General features: G+C 43.0%; 1 protein-coding gene across 1 annotated transcript in view; it reads left to right on the forward strand.

The window, feature by feature from the left end:
- The window catches only part of CD2AP (CD2 associated protein), a 597,230-nt gene extending 576,813 nt beyond the window's left edge, over positions 1 to 20,417 (forward strand). Inside the window, exon 21 of the mRNA XM_085610578.1 lies at positions 20,181 to 20,417. Coding sequence (XP_085466704.1) covers positions 20,181 to 20,402 — 222 coding nt within the window. The 3' untranslated portion in view covers positions 20,403 to 20,417. The remainder of the gene's footprint in view (positions 1 to 20,180) is intronic.
- The last annotated feature ends 5,233 nt before the right edge of the window (positions 20,418 to 25,650 follow it).

Below are 25,650 nucleotides of genomic sequence, written 5' to 3' on the forward strand. Positions count from 1 at the left end.
CGACCCTCGAAATCCTCCAGCCGGCGGGACATCGTGTCGTTCGCTGACTTTAGATCGCCAAGAGTTGCCTGGAGGTCTGATACATCCGTGACAAGAGTGGATGTCCTCAAGTCCAGCGATTGAACCCTCTCGTTAGTCTTAGAGAGATCCGCCCGGATTAGCGTGACATCAATGGCAACCGTGTCAATTTTACGGGCCAGAGCCTCGTACTGCAGGGCGATGGTCTCCCTTATGCCGTTGATGGCACCCATAACGTCTTGCAGCAACAACTCCGTGGGCACGGACGGGCCACCACCTGAGTCCTCCACGGCGGCACTTGCTGGCCCGGGGGATCCTTTACTCTGGGTATAACGATCCATGATGTTACTCTGGACTGGTCCCCCACGGTGGGATGTCTTGGTCCTCCGTTTCTCGGGATCCCCCTTGCCCGCCATGTTAAGCGATGCTCACCGGAGGGGTCCGCCAGGACCGATAGCAAAGGGGTGCCAGCAGATCAGACTCCGACTGTCCGAGAGCCCGCTCGGAAAAGTGGAGAAAAAGGGCACAAATCAGTCCAGTACAAAAGCCGTAGGACACCCCAGGCGCGCGAAGCAGCTCCTCAATCAGGCCATGTAGAAGTGCAAAAGCGAAACCGAAAGTGGGGGCGCGGTCATTGGCAAGGCTCCGATGCCGTTGTTGTTCAACTACTCCCCGGCCCCACAGTTCACCAAAGCACCGGGCACAGCTTCCAGGTGGGCCTCCAAAATGCAAGACGCTATATTTCAGGTCTCCCTGGTCCGATTTTCGTTCTGAAAAGAGTTATGGATTCAGCCAAGGTTCATCTTCCAGAATCCGTTCACAAATCCAGGATAATGTCAGGATAAGTTGCGAGGAGCGGCAAGGGTCCGGGGAGCCCTGTGCCTACGCGTCCATCTTGGTTGCGCGCTAGGCTCCTCCTCCCGTCTGAAGTTTTTTATCTATTATTGTACTTTTATGGCTCGAGTGGCCGAAATAAAGTTTTTGACTGACTGAAATGGTTAATGGGTGTAATAAGTAGTGGGAAGTCATCCACCAGCTAGTTATACAAAGTGACTCAAATATTTTGTGATGTGATAGAAGTAGTATGCCATCAACATCTCCACTGCGTGTAAAACCAGACCATTATAATAAGTATAATGTAAATTAGAAGATTTGGTAATGTGTTCTTGTGTCCATGTAATCAATTACTAACACTCTCCAAAACACTCAAGGTCTTACCACTTTAGGAGTCCCTTCGCAAAAATGGTGCCATAGGTCTACAGGAATTAATAGAGTAGCGTACCACACCCCTCTGCCAAAATTATTAGCATCAAAATTGCTTTTCCATTAAGGGCTTAAGCATTATGACAGTGTCAAATACCACATGTTAGAGTCTAAAATGCAAATACAGCCCAGAGTGTGAACTTTGGGAGATCATTCACAACCTCTAGCCATTTAGCATACTGTGTGCCTTCCTTTTCATCTACCTGTTTTTAACTTTGGTAGCATTGCTTCTTTGGTCAGGCCTTTCCCCTGACAACATTGAGCTGCAGGTTTAGGGAATGTTGCAGATGTTTTGATGCTAATGGAGAAGACCTTTCCTTTAGCTATGCTATCAGAGTGCAAGCATGGCTTCAGGTGTTTTTAGGTCTGGTAGCTGTATCAGACTCCCTACCTGCTCTCGTACACAGGTAGACTGGTGGACTCTGATAAATTCTGCATTTTCCGGGGAACCTAAATACCAAGCGACAGTAGTTGTTCAAAGTGAGTCCAGGCTCATCATATTTCCAATCTTGTTCCAAAGGTGAGCACCACTTTGTTTATATTGTTGAGAAAAAAAATGTTTATATCACAAAATGCGAATGATGTAGCCTCAACTGCGTTTGAACGCTCTTACACCGTCTCCAGAAATACATGCTTTAAATTCTTGCAGTTTAACTACCTGTACACCACTTATCTCACACCCCACAGACTGAACACTGTGCTACACCACCACCAACTTGAGCTGCCTCAGATTTGATCTTGTTAATGCAGACTTCAACCACATGGTTTTGAGCTGCCCAGTGATAGCCCATTTTTGGCTTGGGGTTGCATCAAAATTGGAGAGAACCCTGAAAAGGCAGATTCTCGTTGCTGCCTGTATGGCTGGCAAGTGTTGACAACAGGTTCCTAGGTTTGCCTATGGATGTAGCTTGCAGGAACATTGCTTTACATTGGAAGTCTCCAGACTATCCACCACACAGCAGTGAAGGCAGATGTGAAGAATTGGGTTCTTGCAGAGGGGGCTGCCCTGTGCTTGTAGGAATATTGGGGTGTCTGTAGGAGACTTCTAGTGGAGCAGGGGATGATGGTGGTGGCTAACTTTGCTCAGAGTAATCTTGTGTGATGGATTATTGTTGTAATACTGGGCGCCACTTCTACATGTCCCGGATACCCACAGTGGCTAGAACTGCCTACCCCCTGAACCCATTTATAGTTGGAACTCATCTATGGGGTGCCCATTCTAATGTTAATAACACTCCAAATTCTAAATAGTTGTGTGTGAGAAAGTGGGTATTTTATACCTCCTTGCACACTTGGTTGTATTAGTTTCACACGGTTTATTTGTTTGTGCCTAGGTGTAGTCTTGTCCTACGACACCTACAAATGCACTGTCCTGCTCCATTCACAAATGAGCTTTTTATGTACATATTCTTCCTCAAAGAGCGAGCCTGATACACGCCAAGTGTCTGATTTACCGCATCATCCTGAGACTTCATATATAATGGCATTTTCACATTGCAAACGATTTAATAAAAACACACAAAAAAGTACCCTCCACAAAATTGCCCAGTTTCTGTATTTCATGATCTATGCAATATGCACGTTTATTTGTTTCACGCAAAATTATTCTTGGTCCTTAAATTTGTATGCATGTATATGTGTGTGATATATATAACCCACTGGCAGTCACCAATAGGTAGCTTATAGTTGGGAGCTAGTTTCCTTAGGAAAAGCATTTTTTGTTTTGCCAGTAACTTTGGCGCCGTTTGACCAATCTTCACGAAATTGTCAGGATTAGTACACCACTCACTTCAGCCACTTCCTTAGAGTTTCGGGGTGATTTGTCAAGCGGGGGCCGAGAAAAAGAGGGGCGCCCATAATACATTTCCCCATGCATTTTGAACACAACTACAGCCTGAACCAGTGGATGGAATTCTACAAACTTTGGCAGAAAGCTAGCACTTAGTCCAGAAATCGTGCTTTTTGGTAATTTGTGTAAATCAGTTCATAGTTTTGGAGATCATAAAGAAAAAAACAAAATGTTATATCTAGGGAAGCAGAACTGCCACCAGTCAAACCGATCCGTGCAGAGGTCAGATTGGCTGCCAACACTTCAACCAGTAAGTGTTGGCAGCCATTTTGGGACTTTGACTCAGCTGAGTCCCGAAAAAAAGTTTGAAAAGAAAAGGGGGCATGTCAGAAATACCCTGACTCCCTAGCTGTGGTGCTGTGGGTCCCCAGGGACTCCGCCAGGGCAAAACAGCTTTTTGGAAAAAAAAATCCGCAAATCCAGTGAAAATGTTTTTACAAAACTAGCATAGTTCCCTACACTCCCTAGATTGGTAAGTCAGTCTTGCAGGCTCGATTTTATTCCTCTGTGTCACCAGATTTCTTATCTCTGTCTGATGAAAAATGAGTCCTGGGCTCTCAAAAATTAATGCTGGTGCTGTGCACCTCCAATTAGCTGCTTAAATAAAGCAGTTGTTAGGAGGTGGCCCCAGTTCATGATCGAATCGGATGTAATCCCCCATTTAGAACCTTCTCAATTTTTTTATTTTATTATTTCAATAGTTTTTTATTGGTTGTTTTTAAACATATAACAAAACAAGTGGATGTAAGCCATAAAAAAATCAATAAAGACATAATGCAATGATGGATTGAAGGTGACACCATGGCAATGTAGGAACAACAAGCAGGGTCTCAATTTTTATCGGTGTCTCCAAAATATACATGGTTCTGCTCTCCACATTGTAATTAGACTTGACACTCCTAAAAACCACTCTGTATAGATTTTGTCGACATCATCTTGGTGTGATGTGGCGAATAGAACTCTATCATGGAGAAGCCTAACAAAAATGCTATAAAGGAGCTCTTCTAGGACTGATGTATGTGAACTAATGGGAAAAAAACGAAGATAAAACATCGGAGGAAACCAGATTAAGAATAACCAATTTTAGGAAAATATAATTTCAAGGAAAATCTCAAATTAAAGAAAACATTTTGAAGCAATGGTTATTTAAAGGAAATATAAAATTGAAAGTTACAATAATGTAAAAAACTGAAATAAGTAAACAATATTCTTTTATTCTACTTGGTATTTGGAAAGTACATTAATACTGAAGCTGCAAATACATACACGTGTCGGCATGTGGATTTCTTTATCCAAAAAACACATTCTTTGGGGTATGGATAGAGAATATAGGAATAAAGGTACTATCTGCACATTGCAGGAAAAAGGGAAAAAAAATATCTTTTTAAATGCATCTTTTTTGTATAACATCGCATGCATCTATGTAGGACACTAAAGTCTTAGTGTGGTTATAGGTTCAAACGAGAAAGGAGTAAAATTAAAATCCTCTAATGGTGTCAAGCGTTGGGCAATAGATGTTTGGTTTCATAGTTTGTATGAGTCTAATTTAAATTCTATTATCGACATATGCTGATGCATGGAATGTAGGAATTTTCTCTGTTCAGATCTTTCAAATAAAAACGTTTTCACTTCTAATACACAATTCTACTTGTAAAAATGTGCTCAATTTATTTTGCAGTGCTTTATTCTCTCGTACTCAAGTTTTAAGTCGTCATTGTACAAGAGGCTTTCAAATTGAGAAAGAACAAATCTAAACATTGTCCTTTTTTTCTTCAAATGCAGCAAACACAATTTAACAGATTTTTTTCCAACTTATTTTATCATGTTGTAGTGTCACTTCTGCAAGAAGAGACCCTACTGTTCTAAAAATTATTCTGCGTTCATAGCAATGAGACGTTTACTGTTGTTGGCTTCTACATGAACCTTCTGAACACTTGATGTAGGCTCTCTATATAGTGCACTAAAACAAAGTACACTGTTCAGAGAGTTCAGTGTGACCCAGATTGGTATACAGAGGCAAAAGTAGATAATACAAACGCTCTAGTTGTGGTACTGTGGGTGAGCAGTTAGGCTTATGAGAGGTTAGTGCTAAGCATTTGTGGTACTCAGAGGCAATAAATAATACACACACTCAAGAAGAAATTCAGGACCAATTTGCAAAAATAGCATTTCCATTCGTAAACTTTATTTCGATCAAAAGATCATAAAAGTTGCATAAAATACATTTAAGAATACATTTAGACAGCTGATAAAAACATTAAAAAATGGTTTAAAATAGACCGGGACAAAGTATACATAGCAGCATAAGATTATTTAAAACTAAGGCGCTTAATCCACATTGCATGTAAAAAACGTGAAACAGCAAACACTACAACAGTGCTTGTATCACTGGCTAAGATACGATAGGCTTCAGTACATCTTGTAAATCCTAGACTCCTACATAGAGGGATGAGCCAATATTTCCTGGGAGCTCTATATGCAACACAGAGAAACAATACATGAATTAATGTCTCAATCGACCTTCCACAGGCTGGGCAAATTGTTTCTGTTCGTTTGGACCAGTTCTTAGTAAAGTCCCTAAGTGGTAAGGTGCCCATCCTGAATTGGATGTATAGTTTCCTTGCCAGAGGTGGGTGCAATTCATTCAGGAATGGCTCGAAGGTATACTGGTCTTTGATTGATAGAAACTGTCTTGAGAGACTGCCAAGAGTTTCATTTCCTTGTAATGCACTTAGCCTATACTGTCTATATGCCTGAACCAATTTTACACGAGGAAGCATCAAAGAAAATGCCTCAGGATTAGTCCAAAGTTCAGGCAAGCCAATCCTGAAGCACATTTCCTTGATATATACAAGCCAGGGAAACTTCTTGGAAGTGCTAAGTGCTATTATTGAGCTAAGATCACGACTATAAGATCTTAGCTCCTCAGTGAGCCAAACTCTTCGCCAATAAGTTAAGGGACGTAGGCCTGCTTCTTCATCTATTGGTCGAATTGCCAGATCAAAGCGTAGTGGTATTAAAGGAGTGCTTTGCGGTAAACCCAATAAGAGTCTAATAAACTTGTTCTCTATTAGAGAAAGACTTTTCATCTGGGAATGGCCCCACAGTTCTGCCCCATATAAAGCTGCGTTTCTCACTTGCACTTTATAAATTTCTGCAGCAGGGCCAGGAGCCCTATATGTAGTGTGTTTGGAGGTTCTTAGTATTGCACCAGATAATTGGGCAAGCCGCATACCTGCTTTGTCTAATTGGGGAGCCCAGGAAAAAGACTCAGAGAGTGTAATTCCTAGATATTCGAATAGTGAGACCTTTTCTAGGGTTGTTCCGTTGAGTGTGGGATTAGGTCGAGTTGATTTGGCTGGATTAAAAACCATATATTTGGTTTTCGAAATGTTTATTTCAAGCCCATGGACTATGCAAAATGCTGAAAAGCTATCTAAAACACGTTGAACACCCATCGGGGATTTAGATAGCAGTAGGGTGTCATCTGCAAAAAGCATAACTGGAACCTTTCTACCATTAAGTCTAGGGGAGTCACCGCTGTCCGTCTTATTGATATGAGTTACCAGAGCATTAACATATAGACAGAACAGGGTAGGGGCTAGTACGCATCCCTGCCTGACTCCTCTGTCGACTGGAAAGCGCGCAGTTAGTTGGCCTGCCTTACCATATCTGACCTGCGCATAATTACCAGTATGCAGTCTAATGATCATAACTAATAGTTCCAATGGGACTCCCATCTCATGTAATACAGCCCAAAGTTTAGCCCTTGGAACCATATCAAAGGCTGCTTTCAGGTCGACAAATATCAGATAGAGACTGCCACCCTCCACTGATACTGTCTTCCAGAATAGTAATTGCAGCCTTAGAAGTTGATCCACAGTTGACACCCTGTTCCTGAATCCTGCCTGTAGGTCACTCAAGATGTTCACCTCTTCCATCCATAAATGCAGACGGTTAAGTAGTATTCTGGCTTTTGTGCAACATCTATTAAGCTAATTGGCCGGTAATTTACAGGAAGCAATGGTGATCCTTTTTTAATTATGGGAAATATTTCGGCTCCTAGCCATGTGTCTGGGATACTCATACCTTTCATGATGGCATTAAATAGGGTCCATAAATATGGTACCCATATTGAGGGTTCTTCTTTGTGTAGGTCCCCAGGGATTTTATCAAGGCCAGGTGCTTTAGACATGGAAAGAGTTTTAATAGCACCCTCGACTTCTGAAGCCGTTATTTCCTTGATGGATTCGGATTGGACTAACGGGAGAGGGCCCTCCACAACAATCAAGTCATCTCCAGTAGAGTACAGAGACTTAAAATGGGCTTCCCAAACAGATGCTGCAATATTGGGGAGTATCGGGGATCGTTCGTCCTTATTGCCTGTATTGGAGACAATTTTCCAAAATCCCCTCATATCCTTATTGGAAAGAGCTATTTTAAGGGCCTCCCATTTTTCAAGTTCCCATGTTTTTTTTGCCTTTTTAATAGTCTCGTTATAGAACTTCCTAGAGGACTTCAATGCAACCTTATTTTTTGTTTTAATTGCACTAATAAGAACAGTTTTAGCCTGTCTGCATGCTTTAGTATACCACGAATTAGAAAAATGTTTTGGCCTAGATTTACTGCAAAAATAGCATTGTTCTACAGTAACTACTTTTCAAGATATGAATTTTTCCAGTTAGCAAAGTAAATCACTCTTGTGCGCCATGGATGAAAATCGAAAATTGCATATACAATCATACAGTTTGATTTCAAGGTTCACCTTCTGGATTCAGGTAAGTAGCAAGGCCAAGTCCAATATTCCACCAACAGAATCTCTTGAGCGTCTCGGATTCGGCTGGGAGCAGGGTGCGCAGGTCGTTATTAGCTGGTGCGTTACAAAGAAGGGGGGCGACCTAAAACACACTACACAAGGGGACTTAATGCTAAGTCCGAGGGGGTCCTATAATTTTCAGGGAGCGGGTCGCAAGAGCCTCAGGACCACAGGAGCATAGCTCGTTCATCGGTACCCAGGCTGTGCAGCGTGCATCAAGATGTCTTCGCAGTCCGGGACAGGCAGATTGCAGGGACGATTTTAGTACAGCTGGGCCACTCACGAAGGGAATCTCTGGGGTCATGACGGGTGCTTGCTTCCTGGGCAGTGGAGTCCGAATTGGTGTGGCATGGCACCAGTAGGTCCTGTTGTCTCCAAACTCAGTGGGCAGACAGATCTTACCCTCCGGTGCTGATGTACCTCGTTTTGCTGGGATGCTGCGTCTGAGTCGCCAAGGAGCAGCAAGTTGGTAAACCTGACTGCATGTTTGGTGCCAGCGGTCTGCAGGGCAGTAGTTCCTCTAACCCAAGGGAGTTCTCTGGCGATTCGCTAAGGGCTAGAGGTGCTCCAGGGTTCTTGGAGTCCACACAGCAGCAGTACGAGAGAGCACACCACGATTGTCGAGTCCTGGAAGCAGCAGGCGAGGTTTTGTGCCAAAAGTCTGCAGCAGGTCTTCTGTGCTCGTGTCAGAAGCTTTTCTTTCTCCGTATCTTCTTTGCTTTTGTTGAATCTGAATTCTTTGTCCAGGGGTGTCACCTAAATACTAAATTTAGGGGTGTTAAAGGTTGTGACGGGTAGTAGCAATAGGCTACCTTCCTTTAGGGTATCTACACCTTCTTAGTGACCACTTCCTGTGGGAAGGGGCACTACCCTACCCTGATAGCTTAATTCCTGCCATCCCAAGTTGGAGGAATTGGAAAAATTGTTCCCATATCACCCGCCCAACCTTAGGGGGGTGCTGGCTGAATGTGGGCATACCTCTTAATCTGAGAATTTTCCACCCTGACCTCCCTTCAAATGTGGAGCAGGACAGGGGAGTTGGCATTCACCACTAGCTGGAGCTGCCTGGGTTGCATTTCAAAGGCAGCATCGCCTTTGAAGCTTCCCGCACTGGAAGGCCACCCTGACTTGGGAGAAATGTGTGAAGCACCTCTGCCCGGAGCAGGCTTTATTCCTGGCCTCTGAGAGCACTGGCTGTCACCTCATGAGGTTAGAAACCTGTCTGGTGGTGGCAGGCTGGCTAAGACTAGTCAGACTGTAGTTTTCAAGGGACCCTCTAAGATTTCTCCTGTGTGCTTTTATTACTAAATCCAACACTGGCATCAGTGAGGATGTATTAAGACTAAATGTTTGGTACGAAACATCTTGGGGTACAGTGAAGCCATCATGGAGCTAGGAAACTCGTGATGACCAGTATCCAGCCCATGTATTCTCCTTGGCTTCCCTGTGCACTTACAATATCCAAGAATGGAATTGGATATTATAGGGTCATATCTGCTCAAGCAGATATGTCCACATATGGGATATAGTGCACCCTGCCTTAGTGCTGTAAGGCCTGCAGTAGGGGTGACTTACCTATACCTCATGCAGTGTATTGTTGCATGGCACACAAGGCTGTGTGCCATGTCGACTCTTAGGTTTCTCTCCACCAGGATACGCAGCCTGCAATGGCAGTTTGCATAGTCCTGGTGAGGGGTCTCTGGGGTGGCACAATTTGTCCTGCAGCCCTAGTGACCCTTTTCAGTCCCAATGCCCTGGGTAGCAGTGGTACCATTTACTAAGTATTTACAGGGGTTGCTGAAGTTCCAATTGTGGTACATGTTTAGGGAAAGGACACTGGTACTGTGAACCTGGTTAGCAGGGACCCAGTACACTTCAAAGTTGCATCAAAAGGTCTTATTTACTTCCTTTTAGTGAATAACAAACTGTACATGTGCAGCCTTGTAATTTTTGGACAACGTATTCAAGGTTTTTAATAAAGGATTAGCTTAACTCTTAAATAGAAGTGAAGCACTTTGCAAAGGTCATTTTTTATGGTAGTATGAGCCTCTCAAACATGACATACTGAACATTGAAGAGCTGGGTGTGAGAGATCTGATTATGAGCAGATTTCTGAAAACCATAGTTTGATTGGTGGTCAAGAGGAGTTGGAACTTCTAATTAAGATATACTAGAAGGGCAATGTATGCTTAAATGTTTACAGTACACCCTTGCCCAAATATACATATTTAATTTACAGTACACGCATTCGCAATTTCAGGTTAAGGGAGAGGTTTGCCCAGAATAGCGCTCCTATTGATAGTGTTTAAACCAGCATTAGAATCCAGATGCCCAAGTTCAATAGTCTGCATATTAAATACCAGACCATATTCCCACCTACCGTTTCATACAAGTTCATTACTGATTTACTTATACCTCCCAAAGAGTTTTATGCTGTTGCCTAAAGTGTTTAGTATTCATTAATGCTGTTGGCCACCCACAGGTATGCAGTTAAATAAATGTTTGTTTAAAGCATGTGCGTTCCTCCTCTTTCAGAGATGCCCTTTGACTACTTTCCTTGCTGCTGTGTTGCACAGAATCACGTATGCACTGTTTATGTGCTACTGTGAGCTGATGCATAGTGATAACTAAACTACGATGCTATATCACAACCTAGGACTAACGCAAAAAGGCTGTTTTTCGCTACTGAGTTGCTTTTGGAATGTGAGCCCATAGTGCAATACTGAATAATTCATTTATTGCTGCCACTCTTGTCAGGTTCCTGAATGCTTGGGTGTTTTTTCCTTGGTTGCACTACATGTCCTTTGGACACTTGCAAGTGGTCTTTAGATCCTGATCACTTGCAGTGTCCTAGTCCAAGAACCGTCATTTTAAAACCACATGCACCCTTTGTTACTGGTTACCAACTACCACCCACTTCCTTTAATACTGGGATTCGGGGGTCAACCTACATAGGAGCATAACTTTCTCTCTTACAGTCTTGCGTGAGATTTGATTTTCTATGATTTCGCAAAATTGATTTTAGTTCCTGAGCTTGTGACTATTACATCTTTTGGATCAGTGAGTCAGTTATTTGCCTTTCGAGCAAGGCTACCTAAGAAGGTGTTTCCTAAACATTTTGGAAGAAAGCCTTTGAAACTACATCTGAATGTATTTAATCAGTATATAAATGGCCAAGATGCTATGCACCAGTGTAGAGAATGCATCATCTTTGTAAATTTTTTAAATATTAGTAATCATTTATCATAAACCAAAATGCTGAATCTGAATTTGTTCCTAGCGGGTCTAGGTCTACTATGCAAATCAATGGCCAGAAATGGAGATGAGCTTCATTAGTCACACCTGCGTTTTTTGAGAGATTTTGTCTAGCATTTATAAATCCTTCAATACATGGTGCATTGTGGCTCCTAACTTCCTTATTCACCATGGCAGGGAGATGTTTGTATTTGTTTATTATTCTATTTCTTGATCTAGAAATTGTATCCATTTTAAATTAGTTATAGGGCTGCTCTATGTGAGCATCAGCTAGCATGGGTTTTGCTCAAGTGCCAAAGATTGTTTCAATTTCTCTTTGACTTTCACTTTGATGTTATCCTTTCGATTTTCAACCGTGAAAAATTGTGAGGGTTATTTTCATTAAACGCTTTGGTTAACAGTCACATACAGCTTGCTTTTCTATAAATATGCAGATCATACAGTTACTGCATCAAGGAGTACAACCATCAAATGTAATAATTATTCTGTATTTGTTGAATAGTGAATTTACAAACCGCAATACACGGAGCACCAAAACATAGCAACATATATTTGTAACAATTATGTTCACCCCTGGTGCTCAATAACTGGTGTTTGCTACCCATCTCAATGCTCCTCCTAAAACAATAGTGGTGGACAAAATCTCCCATTCTTCAAAGAACTTTTGAAACCTTTTTTCGGACTAGAAAAGCCACCTTGAGGAGGTTACAGAATTGTACATTAAAATGATCTAAAAAAGAATAACAATGTTTGTAGTATGTGTTGCTGTAGATACTCATGCTTTGCATGCTTCTGTCATTGAGTGTTGGGCCTATATTTTGTAACTGATTTTTCTTCAAAGACGTTTGAGTCACAAGACCTGGTGTCTCTCCACCCTTGGTCTACAATGCATCAGTTCACTTGCTTCACCTCAGATGGTTTTCTTCTGCCATCTGGCTTAGACATTCGGGAAAGTTGCTTCAGGGTCAACTGGTTCCACAACAGTTCTCTCATTTCCTGTGGCTTTGCCTTTAAATCTCATGACGAAAACCCATGACGTCGGCACTTCAGACCTCACACTCACCGACCATTACACTTCGACATACCGTGCCTTCTGGGCCTTAATCCTTTACTATGCTGGACTTTGTCTTTGTTTATTGGAAAATGCATCTATGGCAAGAGTACCAAATGTACTCTCTTCCGGTTCTATGCTTGGTGTAGCACCAAATACCTTGTTGTGGAATGACTGATATACTTCTTTGCTCAATTGGAAAACAGTAAGGCGTCTCCATTGTGCAGAAAGGGTATTGCCTCCAATTCCACACAGTCCCTCCCAACAGCACACCTCGCTCCGACACTAACTTCAAACCATCAACTTCTGGAGGAAGAGTTTCAAGCGCTCCTTGGAAGTGGTACTTTTGAATCAGTAGCTGCACACCTGCATGGGACAGAAGTTTTCTTCCTGTACTTCCTGACAGCTAGTTGACAGCTCATCCTCTACCTACAACCAGATCCTTCTCTCACATTGCAGCCAAGACCTGGAACGAGCTTCCGGCAGATGTGCCCCCTCCCTGAACACCTTCAGGAAGAACCTCAAGATCTGGCTCTTTGGCTAACCGATCTACAGACCCCCTACCGCTCCCCCCTCAGTGCCTTGAGACCCTCACGGGTGAGTAGCGCGCTTACAATTCCCCTGATTGATTGAACCATTGAAAAGGTTCATCCTCTATGAACACTTTCACATGATCACCTTGCCGCACCACACCCTGCTGCAACACCGAGGGGATTTCTTGTCAGCGTGGATCTGGTAGATGCATACTTTTACATGCCAATCCACCCGAGCATCACCAGTATCTTTGGTGCGTGGTAAGTAGACCACACTAACCAGTTGACAGTATTACTTTTCGGAGTCACCATGCTTGAAGGATGTTTACAGAGTGCCTAGCGGTAGTAGCAGTTTGCCTGTGCAAAAAACTCTATACATGTCTTTCCCTACTTAGAATATTAGCTGATCAAAAGCAGCAGAAAATACCAATGCTTAGCTGTTCGGACTGTTGGGTATGATGGCTCCATGCTTCACAATTGTACCACATGCCATGTGACAGCTGCACCAATTACAAGAGTGTGGCTCAGGTTAGAGGGCACAAGCGAAAGGCCGTTGGGAGGATCTAGAGTTGATAACAAGAGCTCAACTTTGTTGTTCGTAATAACTTGTTTCTTGGAGCTGCCAGCCATCAGACTAGCCCTGAAAACATTCCAAAAGGTTATTCAGTGGAAAACAATACTTCTAAAGTTGGACAATATGACCGCTTACATCAATATGACAGGCATGTATTGCATCCAGAAACAGGGGAACACCCATTTGCCTCAGCTCTCTGTACTGGTTCTGGAGGTTTGGCAGAGCCCTTTTACGGAGTTGAGAATAACTTTGCAGACTTCCTTACTGGGAAGCATCAGCAACTTTTTAGGTAGACACTCCAACCAGTTCCTTCGCAGGCACTTCCAGAAGTGAGGGATCCTACACAAAGACTTATTCACCACCCACACAAGCGCAAAATGCAAAAACTTTACCTCCAGGGACCCACTCCCACCGTCCATGGGTCATGCATTATGTAGTCAGAGAGATTTGTCTACACTTTTCTACCTCTCTCCCTCGTCCCTTACATGGTGAAGAAAACTAGTCAAGTGACCATGATCCTAATCCTGGTGGCCCCAACCTGGGTGTGAAAGTCGTAGTATTTAATGCTCCAAGCAATGTCAGTCAATCCCCACACGAAGCTTCTGATCACACCAGACCTCTTCACTTAGCATCATGGTTAGTTCGATCTAATGGAGACTTCTAGCCACAGATTCCTTATCTTAGAATTATCCCCAGGTGTCGGACTGGCTCCGGATGTTTTTTTTTAGCTGTACGCTCCAGTAGGTGGTGGTGTTCCGCTCCGAAAGGTGTCACCCACCTCGAAAGTGAAGTGTGCGGTGTCCATATAGACGTCACCCCAGCGTGCTGACATCGGGCTTTTTCTTTTTATGCCAGTCAGCGCAGATCTGGGAAGAGCTACCCCTCAGTCAATTTTTGACTAACTTTTTTCAATGTTTTGTCAGTGTTTTGAGGTTTTTTCCACCTAGTGTGGCAGGAATGTCATCTGGAAAAAAAGCTAGCTTCAAACCTGGTTTGTGCAAGTCAAGCTTCCAGCATCGACCCTTCTTCCTTTAGTTTCAAGCAGCAGATCTGAGAGGCACTGCTCCTCTCAGATACTTATTCAGGGTTCTCTGAGGTCACACAGTGGGGCACTCCTCTCCAGTGAGGTGTAGGACCACACCCCAGAACATGACCATTTCCTCCAAAGTGTGGCACAATGGTCTCCCAGAAAGCGCTATATCTCCAATCTTCAGTATGGTTGAAATCCCAGCAGAGAGGCAAGAGCTGTCTAAACCAACCTCCAGGATGTCTTATCTCCATAGTCTCCATCCCCCTGGCATCTGCACATTCCTTCCTTGAACCTGCCATCTGGCTGGGTTCAAAGAGTTAGGGGTATAAATGAAACTGGTTTCTCCTGTCTGCCTGTCTACTACTCCTATTAAAGATTGTTTACCACCCCTTCCACTTGCTTTGGAATTCCTATGTAGCAGAACTCTCCTCCAAGAATGGCTCCTTCACCCCAGGGCTACTTATCTCATCAAAGCAGCCTGTCTAATCCACTTCACTCTGACCAATCAGGAATGAGCATGGGAAGGCTTAATTTTGGGTTACAGACAAGAAATTATTATATCTTCTTGTCTACATTTTAGGATAAGTTCAACAACAGCATATTGTTAAATTTATCAATACCATTCTGGTAAGTCCTTGTATTATATTTTTATGATTATCCTTTCAGGAATTATTATTAACTTCCTGCCATGTTAAACTATGTGACTGGGTATCTGCAATAGGTAAGATGAACCAGGCAATTTCTCCAATTCCAGGGCTTATAAAACATCTTTTATAAGGACCCTGCCTATATCTATAGGACCCCTTACCCCTGGAACACCTGGGGAAGTCTTTAGGGGGTTCTGAATATGCAAATATATGCCAGATCCTCACTTCACAGTGCTCCTAGCACAAAATTCAATTTTAGGGAAACACTTTACTACTATTTGGGAAGTGAAATGTGCAATTTCACTGAACCCAAGGCATATAAACCTGTTTTATAAGGGTCCTCCTTATAAATACTGGACCCCCTCCCCACCACTGGGACACCCAGGGGAGAAGTGCCCCAAAGTAGAGTGTGGGCACTGTTTGCATTTTAAAAAGTCCTGCAACACAGGCCAGCTTTTAAACTGATCACAGGCCTCTGCAGTGCACACATGCAAGTGCAGAAATTGCTGCTGGCCTCTAAACTGCCATGCCCTATTATATACTAGGGACGTAACAGTAGTTTAGATTCCCCTGCCCTATTATGTACTAGGGCCTTATAGGGGAGGTCATGCCAATCATAGGGGTACCCTAATCCATAGTGTGCCCTAGTGTATGTAGATGTTTTCACTGTATTCTTAGTATGTTTTCAGCATAGCACTGGGCCTGGTTAGACAGAGCACAGGGACAGTCAGTCAGTTACCACCAGTACCAGTCAGCCCAAAATGGGGGAGCCCAGGGCATAAGGATGACTTTGCAACAGTCCTTTACTGCCTTTACTATTCACAGCACACCCATTCTTCAACACTGCCCTCCACATGCACTACTTGCCTGCTGAGCAGAACAAAATCTGATGTGAAGCCAGTGTGTTGGTGTGTTGTGGACAGAGTGGAGTAACAGTATGTCTTGTGTCTCGAACTTCTTCTAAGTACAGTAAAGTTGCAAATGTCCATGCCCAGCACTAGATGACAGGAATATGCAGAGCATGTGAATCTACAGCAAAATTATTCATATCCCAGCAGTTATATTAATTTTCTTGTCTTGAGGCCATATTCACATGATTTGAAAATGTTACCTGCATTTCTGTAGATTTTGCAAAGTGCTCAAAGGGTTATTGGGTCTGTACATTTTCAATAGGAATGTGTAACTGAAAAGATCTGACAAATATTTTCTAAGCACCCTCTCTGTTTTGCATAAAACCATTATTTTAAAAATATGAATTTCCAAACACCTCTATTAAAAAAAAAAAAAAAAAAAAACTCCATAACATTCTGTTGGCATGCCTGAAACAACATTCTTTGTCTGCCAAATTATTTGTATTTTAAAAAATAGAAGATGTGAATTGACCAAGAAAGGGGGTAGTCGAGTGACACAGATTTGGCAAAATGATTTTGGCGGCGTGATTGAGGAACTCTGTCATGAATTACTTACAGCATTATCAGCTGCATAACCACTGTAAATTAATACAAATACACACATCCCCTCAAATGTTCGAGACATTAGGTTTAAGCTAGTTTTGATCAAACCCAGTTAAACGCTACATTTTGCGTGTTTAAACTAGCATAAGAAAATGCTGTGAATTTCATACCGCTGTTTCCCACACCATAGAGTTGTGCCTCATGTTTAGTTCCGCTTTAGAATTTTGTGTTGAAGCTACTGTAGAATCAACTGGCAATCTGCTGCTGTGGAATGTGTCAGTCAACTGGTTATACTTTTTCTGAAATGAACAAGGAACATATCTGTCATTTTGCTGTAAAAGTAAACTCCTTTTTTCTCTCTATACCACTATCTACAATTTTTTGAGAGAAAATGTGATCTCAAAGACCTTCTGTCTTATGAGGTGTTCAACATTTTTCACATGCTGAAGAAGACACATTCACCATAGCTCCTAAAATAAGTGTAACATCACCAATAAATAATGAAACTTGTGACGAAACAAGATTATTTCTGTACATGCACTCCTTTATCTGATAGACATCCAGCCGCAGATTCATTACCTTTGAATTTCCCAAGTCGTCCGACTGGATCATGAAGATTTTCCATGAGCAGTACCCATACATGTCGATAGGTGGAGTTGGTCGGCTCTGTGTGGCATTGTCCTCACCTGTAGTGACGTCTAAGGCACATATATAGGGGTCACCTAGGTGCGTTGACGTCAGTTCTTTTTGCACCAGCCAGCACTGATCCAAGAGAAGAGTTACCACTTTTTTACCACGATTTTTGCGACATTTTGTCTATCTTTTTTTGAGGTATCTTCCTGGTGTGTCGAGGAAGGCATCAATGGAAGACATGTTTTAAACCCAGTGGCACCTGTCACTGCGCCTAACCGGTGATGGAGCCGTACTGCATGTGTTTGGAGCGTGACCATGATTCCAAGTCGTGCTTCAACTTCCGGGCATGGCACCGAAGGCTTTGAGGGAGCAGTCCCTGAAGCTGCTAGCTGCCCAACATGCTACTCAGCGGAAATCACAGTCCTGCTCGAGAGAGAGGTCCATTTCCTCCTTGGCCCACTCCAAATTGTCAGGGCACTCTGGTATGAGACCCTTAAAGGAGATAAAGTGACATTGGTGTTTGGGGCCTGGTTCCTTTGAACCTGCACCTGGGCCGACTCCGCGCCTCCCATAGTTTTCTGGGAGGCAGAGCAACCCCTGCTCAAATTAGAGAGTTCTATGAAGCCATGGCCTCACTTTTTAGTGTCGGCCCCCGTGGGGATGGAGGGGGTGGGCCCATCTGATTCTGTGTCGGAGGCTCAGGCCCTGATGGATCCAGTTATGGATCTGGACTGGTGCCAGTCGTGCCACTGTGTCCTTCCGATGCTCCTGGCACCAGCCAATTACAAGACCCCTGCATCCTAGGTCAAAACCTGAGCCTTATTGTGAAGGGCTAGGCCTCTGAGAGGAGTGTGAGAGGCCACTGGACCTTTTAGAATATCAGTATGGGCAGAATTTAGACTGGTGTGAGGAACTGGGTGATGCCGAGGGACTGGGCAAGTCTCTAGATACTATCATGCTTTCTCCCCCTACCGTTACTAAAGAGAAGGGAGCTACATATGCAGTGGTGGTGCAGAGGGCGGCTGAGGTCCTAGACCTTCAGTTGCCCTCGGTGCATTCGAGACCATCTTGATTGAGGTGCTGCAACTGGGAGTCTCCTCCTCTGAACCCCCTACTCCTGTTTAACAACCCCTCACCCTTGTCCTTCTGGGGACCTGGTCCAAATCCAGCACAGGGTCTCCTGTAAAAAGGGCGACTGGCTGCTGCCAACACCCCACTCCAGAGGACCCAAATTTCCTCACCCAGCACCCTACCCTGCAGAGCTTGGTAGTCCAAACCTCTACTTCCCGCTGTGCTTTCCCTGCTGTTCCCCCGGACAAAAATCAGACTGGAAAGGTTGCGAAAGAAAATGTGCCTTTTTTTTTTTTTTTTTTTAAATATTTTTATTAAGAAATTCAAACACAAAACAACGTACATTGGCATTGCATACATCGGCGTTACATTTGTCTGCTAGCGTACATAGAGTCACAGAATACCTTAATTAGACATTGGTACATCAGTGGTATATAGTAGCACATTGGACTGCTACCGCATCACGCAGTAACTTAGCAGGTCACATTCGGTGTATGATTAGGCCCTAGGAACTCAGTCACTCAGTTCAGATTCTGAGGAGAATTTTTTTTCTCAACTAGTTTTGCATTGCAGTTAGTGAACACAGCATGCATGCAATAGAGCCGCTATTTTCACACACTGTGGAAAACGTTTGCTCAAGTGCTGCCACAGGTCCCTGAGGAGGCCTGGCCCGTTCTCTCTGAAGCAGTTACAGACGTGCGAGACGCAGCGAAGTTCACCATATGCTGTGGATTGGACACAACAGACTGGCTGAGCAGAGCAGTTTTGTCGACGGTGGCCCTCGAACGCCTGGCTGAGAACATTTGGTTTTTCGGGGATGTCCAGTCTTCCCTCTTGGCATGCCCTTCGATGGCACCCGTCTCTTCAGAGACGAGGCAGACTCTGCTGTTGAGCGCTTTAAGGACTCACAGGCTACGGTCAAGTCCTTGGGCCCCTCTGCTGCCCCACATCCCCAGTCTGCCTTTTGTGACCACGGAGGGGGCTTTCAACCGCGCCAACCTTATCCCAGCCACCAAGCTGTGCAAGATTCCCAGATTGTGCATGGATAAGGGCGCGGTTCTTTCCAACCCGTGGGTGGGTAGCCTGTGGTCTGGTCCAGCCTCCAACAATTCCCCTGCGCATCTGAAGCCTCTAAAACTTAATAATGTTGCCCTTTTAGATCATGGGCGTCCAGTTGGTGGCAGGATCAGCCAACATCGCCACCACTGTAGCGGAACTGGTCCATGATATTGACTGTCCTGATTTGAGCGATTATTGACCATGAGGAGATTTTTATAATGAAGTGGTTTCCCCTCATTTGATCGGAACAGGGGTTCAACTGAGCCAGCACTACCGCACTGGGTAGTCATGGACATGGTGTGTCCAAAGTGGAATTGATATCCACTTCTTAGAAGGAGAAGCATATAGTCTGTGTCTGAAGCCGAAACACTTGAAGTGCCAGTTGGCCGCTAGCCCATAAACAAGTCAGGATTCACATTTATCTACTTCCTATGTCCTGAAGAAGCCCAAAATATGAGGGCCGAAACGTGTCGACCTCGTCTTTTTTTTTTTTTTTTTTTTTTTTGTCAGAATTAGTCCGGGTAAAAATAAATATGATATATTTAACTACGGACACCCCAAAACATTTCAGAGTATGAAACTTGTCCTCATGGGTGTCGTCATAAAGGACTATCTCTAATATGGACGGTCTATGATATTGAAAAATTGCAGGCATCCATTTGTATAAAAAAAGTTTTGGAAGAGAGACCGTTCCTATTGCTATAGAGACATTAAGTATATGTATGTTTTGTCCCTTTCTATTTGTTGATGTATGTTCTGTTTTGTTATTTATAGAGTTATGTATTTTTTTTTTTTTAAAGTGTCTTGTGTATCATGAATAGATATTTGTTGTTTTGTTGTGATATGTAGATACACTGCTTTTTAGACCCCAGTTTGAGTTTGGTGATTCGCTTTGTAAGAAGATTAATAAGTAATACTTTGGAACAGGGGCTGTCCAAACAAATGGTTGGAAATCTGGGGCAAATGGAAAAAATACTGAGGTATGATATGCACACCAATACCCCCATCAAGACAACGAAACCAAACAATGGCTACCTAATCGCTGAGGGTCTTGAAGTACGGATTGATAATGGCTTACCAATTACATGGTCCTGCCAACTTGGATGTTATGATATGGTGCTAACCTCACTGCAAGTAACCTGGTACTGATTATGCACTGATTTTGCTGATTGTCTTTTTGTTTTCTTTTATTTTTAAGTTGTCTCAATAAAAAGATTTCTTTTAAAAATAAATAATACTTTGGAAGTCTTTACCTGATCGATTAATAAGCTTACAGGCTTAGTTGGACAACTGTTGATTCCCACATGTGACGAGTTTTTCTGTTTCATCATCTCCACCACTGGCAGTCTATAACATCAGACAAGTGGGTTCTGCTGATCATCCGAAGGGGCTACTCCCCTTCGAGACTACCCTCCCTGCATTCGATCATCTGTCACTGCTCCGTACCGAAGTTATGGCTCTCTTGGCCAAGGGAGCCACAGAGAGGGCGCCGGTGCCAGAAGTAGGCTGTGGCTGCTATTCCCATTTTTCTGGTCCTGGAAAACGACAAGGGCTTTTGTCCTATCCTAGATCTCCAATCCCTCAACTACTTCATCAAAATGGAGAAATTCAGGATGCTTTGGACCAAGGAGACTGGATGTTAGCGTGGACTTGCAGGACACCTATTTTGACATCCCCGCCCTGTCTGCCCATCTGCGTTATCTGCAGTTTATGGTATGTATGAGCATTTTTAGTTCACCGTGTTCCCTTTTGGCCTTACCAGCGCCCCTCAGGTGTTCACCAAAGTGATGGCAGTGATCACAGCGCATCTGTGGAGATATGCCAGTATTTCCTTATCTCGATGACTGACTGCTGAAGGCGGGTTCGCCCAAGGCTGTCCTCTCCCACCTCCAGACTACGTCAGGCCTCCTTCATTTGCTCGGGTTCACTATCAATATGCTGAAGTTACACCTGACTCCCTTTTAGACGCTCCATTTCATCAAGGCTGTTCGTGACACCGGGCATTTTTTGGCTTATCCTCCCGAATGGCAAGTCCAGGATATTCAGGCTAGGATTCAGATGTTTCAGCCTGTATCCTGGATTTCAGTAAGACTGACTCTGAGGCCGTCTGGGCCTCGTGGCCTCTTGCATCCTGCTAGTGACACATGCCAGATGGCATATTCGGGCTCTGCGGTGGTACCTGAAGTTCCAAGTGGGTTCAGCATCATGGGAATCTCTCTGACGTGGTCCAGATCTCGAAGGGAACTGCACCGGACCTGCAGTTGTGGCTAATGAACCGCGATTGGGTCAAAGACAGACTTCTCTCCCTTCCCCAACCAGATCTCTCGGTAGTGACAGATGCATCACTCCTAGGAGGGGGCGGGCATCCGGGAGAATTGGAGATCAGAGGAGACTGGTCTCTGGCAGATCCAGACTCCAAATCAACCTGTTGGAACTTTGAGCGATCCAATTGCCTTTGAAAACCTTTGTACCCTCCATCAAAGGAAGGCTAGTACAAGTATTCATGGACAACACCACCGCCATGTGGTACTGCAAAAAACCTGGCAGGGTGGGGTCATGGATGTTTTGTCAATAGGCCCTGCTTCTCAGTACTTGGCTGGAACAGTAAGGGCGTTTCCCTGGTGGTTCAGCACTTGGCAGGTTCCCTGAAGGCCAGGGTAGACAAACCCATCCGTCGATGCCTAGCGGATCACGAATAGCGTCACCACCCAGAGATGATTGCAAGATCTCTTTCAACAGGCCTTTGCTCCCACCTTCCCCTTTTATTATGCCTCAGTGGGACCTTAATTTGGTTCTCATATTATTTGATGTGTGCTCCCTTCGAGCCTTTATACTATTGTCCCCTCAGGCTGCCCCCCATTAAAAACAGCCTTCCTTGTGGCAATTACATCGGCCAGGAAGTTGAGTGAGCTGCAGGCTTTATCATGCAAACCTCTCTTCCTATCAGATTTCCTGGCTAACTGGAGTGCAGATCTAATTACATTTATATAGCGCTTACTACCCCTGACCAGGCGTCAAAGCGTTTTTTCGGAAAGTAGCACGCTACTCCAGAACCCAAAAAGGATTAGCGGTGAATTAGTATTGGGAGATATGAATTTGAGCTGTGGACATGGGAGTTTATTTGGATTAAAAAAGGATAGTGGAGGAATAGAAGAGGCAAGGGTTTGCATTTATATAACGCTTGCCACCCCTGATGAGGTGTTGAAGAGCTTTTCGACAGGTAGCGCGCTACTCGGGAACCCAAACAGGATTAGTGGGGAATTAGTATAGGGACATATGAAATTAATGTGAGTGATGGACATGTGAGCCTGTATGATTTTGTGTGATAGTTTGACAGACTAGAGGAACGGCTTTATGCGACACTGGAGTCATGTCATCTGCCAACCATGATTGTTATGAAGAGTCAATCAGGTTGTGTGTCAGTGAAAAGGTTATAGATGTGATGCTTGTTTTTTGAGATTGAACGAGCATTTATTAGTAGGCAGTTCAGAGAATGCCCTTTGGTGATGGTGCAACTTTGTTTTGTGGAAGAGTGAGCAGTATTTTGGGGTTTGTAACAGGAGTGTCATTAGTGCTGGTATTATTTGTATGAGGATAGCAATACTTTAGCTGTTCTATACCATGTTCCTCTTCTAGCAAGCTAAGAAGGCATTTTGATGGGTCTGCGTGTGTAGGTGGTGGAGATGGTGGTTGAGAGTGAGTTGGTGAGCAGTTTTTGTTGACTAGCCTTGTTGTGCTGAAGACATGGAGATGTGAAGTTGTGTATAGTGCCATGTTGCCTATTTTGTTTGCGTCTGTTTAGCGTGAAAGGTGTAGGAGTTAGGGGTGGTGGTGCAGCATGCGGGTCATGTTGTAAGGTTCTAAATTGACCAGTGGATGAGAGGTGGTTAAAAGAGAGTTGATGTGTTGCTTGTATATGTGTTAGGCATGGGGGAAGAGAGAACGCTTGAGAGTGGAGTTGGTTTAGGGCGTGTATTATTTGTTTAGTCAGGAAAGTGCGAGTGGGTGAATGTTTCTAGTTTGTGATGGAAAATATTATGAGGTGTGAGATTTTGTTATGCTGGTGTATGCGTTATGTTCTGTTTTTAAGGAATAGTGAGAAGAGGTGTTGTATTTGTTTTCTGAGAAGTATGTAAAGTATTGTTGGTGAGTGGAAGCTGCAAGGTAAAGGGGGTGGTGATGTAGTTTTGAAAAGAGTGTATGTGGATTGTGAGTTGATGAACAAGAGTTAAGTGTGTGTTAGATTTGATTGCTAAGAGAGCCGATATGTGTATTGGACTGTAAGGGTTGTGTGAATGGGTTTGGTATAAAGAAGAGGAGGGTGCTGGTGGATTAAAAGATGGAAGGCTGAGTATAGGTCTGTAGGTAGCAGAAAGGGGTCAGTTAGGAGTAATTCGTGTTTGGATGAGTTATAGTTAAGTATGTTGTGGATACGGGTTATGTTTGTGATTACTGGATTGGTTAGTGGTATAGGGTGAAGTGTTATTGTGTGTATGTGAAGGTGCAAATGTGTGGTAGGTGGGATAGAAGGGTGTGGTTTTTTTTTGTGGGTGATGAGACATTGAAATGTGTGTAGGGTTAGTTTGCAGTATAGGAGTAAAGTACATTTGCTGTGAGTGTTAATCTGGTGTTGGATGTGGAGGTGGTAGGGTGGGTGCTGGTAAATGGGGAAATGGGCAGCCTCTCTGGCCCTAGGCCCGAGCTATAGCTAGATTTGTGACATATCTGTATGTGTATGTAATATCTCTATATCTGTGTAATCTGATCCAGTATTGCCATCAAGTGGTCTGGTGCCATCTTAAACCACAGGCAGAGCAGTTTGAAAAGCCACCACCAAAACCCCAAGATGGCAATATGGGACCATGTTGTACGTGGTCGATGGCATATTTATTTTTTATATCACATGTTTATTTTTGGACATTTAGCTTGAAAAAGCTGTTTTCATCAGAGTGCAGCTAGTAATGGGCATCGATTGAAATAAAAAATTTTAGACTTTTTTACCCATCTTGACTAAATTGTTCAAACCGTGGCCAATAGTGAGGGTCAATGGATGTAGGCAATTCTGTGACTGCAGCGTTTGCTGCATATTCATGGATTTACTGCCTTTGCCATTTCATTTTCTGCATAATTTACCACTTAATTTGTGAAATTTTGCAGATTTCACCAAAAATGGTTTTTTTTAGTCTCAAATGTATATGGATAAAAATAGTAAGGGGTATGTCACCTAATTTTAATTTTTGCTGCATAATTTATATAACCTTCCTGCATAAAAAGGTCTCTATGCTGCACAATCCTAGTAGACTTGACGATTTTAAACCTATGCAGTGTGGTTTGGGGGCAGGGGGAGCTTTGATAATGATGATTTCCGTAATTAATAGGTAACTGAAATATTTTCCATATTTCATGGTTCCCTGTAAAACGTTTTTTGAGCTATAAAAGCAAGCACCATAACACATTTCTGATATATATATATATATATATATATATATATATATATATATATATATATATATATATATATATATATATATATATATATATATATATATATAGATATAGATAGATAGGTAGAGTGTGTTTGGCTAATGATTGAAGTATGTTAACCTGTAATTAGTGACATCATACTACCTTTGTTCTTACTCACAATGTTTCTGCTTTCAGATTGAAATTGAAAAGCTGAAGAAGTTAGTCCAGTCCACATGAAGCATCCAGCATTCCTGATTTTTCCAGGAATCCGAAAATTGCCTATGTGTAGCAACTTGTTGTTGCTTTAAGAGATTAAGTACAGTTTTCCACATTGTTAGAACATATGATTACATGGATACATTATCTTAGTAGAGATCAAAGGTTTGGTTTTTGCCAATAAATGGGGCCTTATTTCCTACTGTGCTGGAATTGCAAACCTTTATTTTAGGTTTGCTTGATAATACTACTGAAACTATGTAAAAAGAAAAGGAAATTCTTAAAAGATTTTTATTAAATACTTAAAATGCAATTTTAAAGAAACCTGTACTATGAAATGGATGTTAAATATATATATATATATATATGTATATGTACCTTTACAAGTAATGCATAACATAGTCTCTGGGGAAGGGGTAGAAGAGGCAAGAAAACCTCATAGATACTTTTCCAGTACATGAAAAAGTAAATATAGGATCATATTGTTTGTATATTTTTTTATTTTAGCATCCTCGCCCAGGGTTACACACTGTTGTGCCTGTATGTCTGCAGTGTAAGTATTAATAACATGCTGTTTATAGTTGAGATGGCATAAAATAGGAAACTGTTAATGCTGGAAGCAGATAACATGCCTATGCATAGTAGTATTAATTAATCGAACTCATTTTTATTTACAATATTCTTACGTCACTTGCACTAGAGGATCAATACAAGG

This window comes from Triturus cristatus, chromosome 6, assembly GCF_964204655.1.
Source record: "Triturus cristatus chromosome 6, aTriCri1.1, whole genome shotgun sequence".
Classification (NCBI taxonomy): Eukaryota; Metazoa; Chordata; class Amphibia; order Caudata; family Salamandridae; genus Triturus; species Triturus cristatus.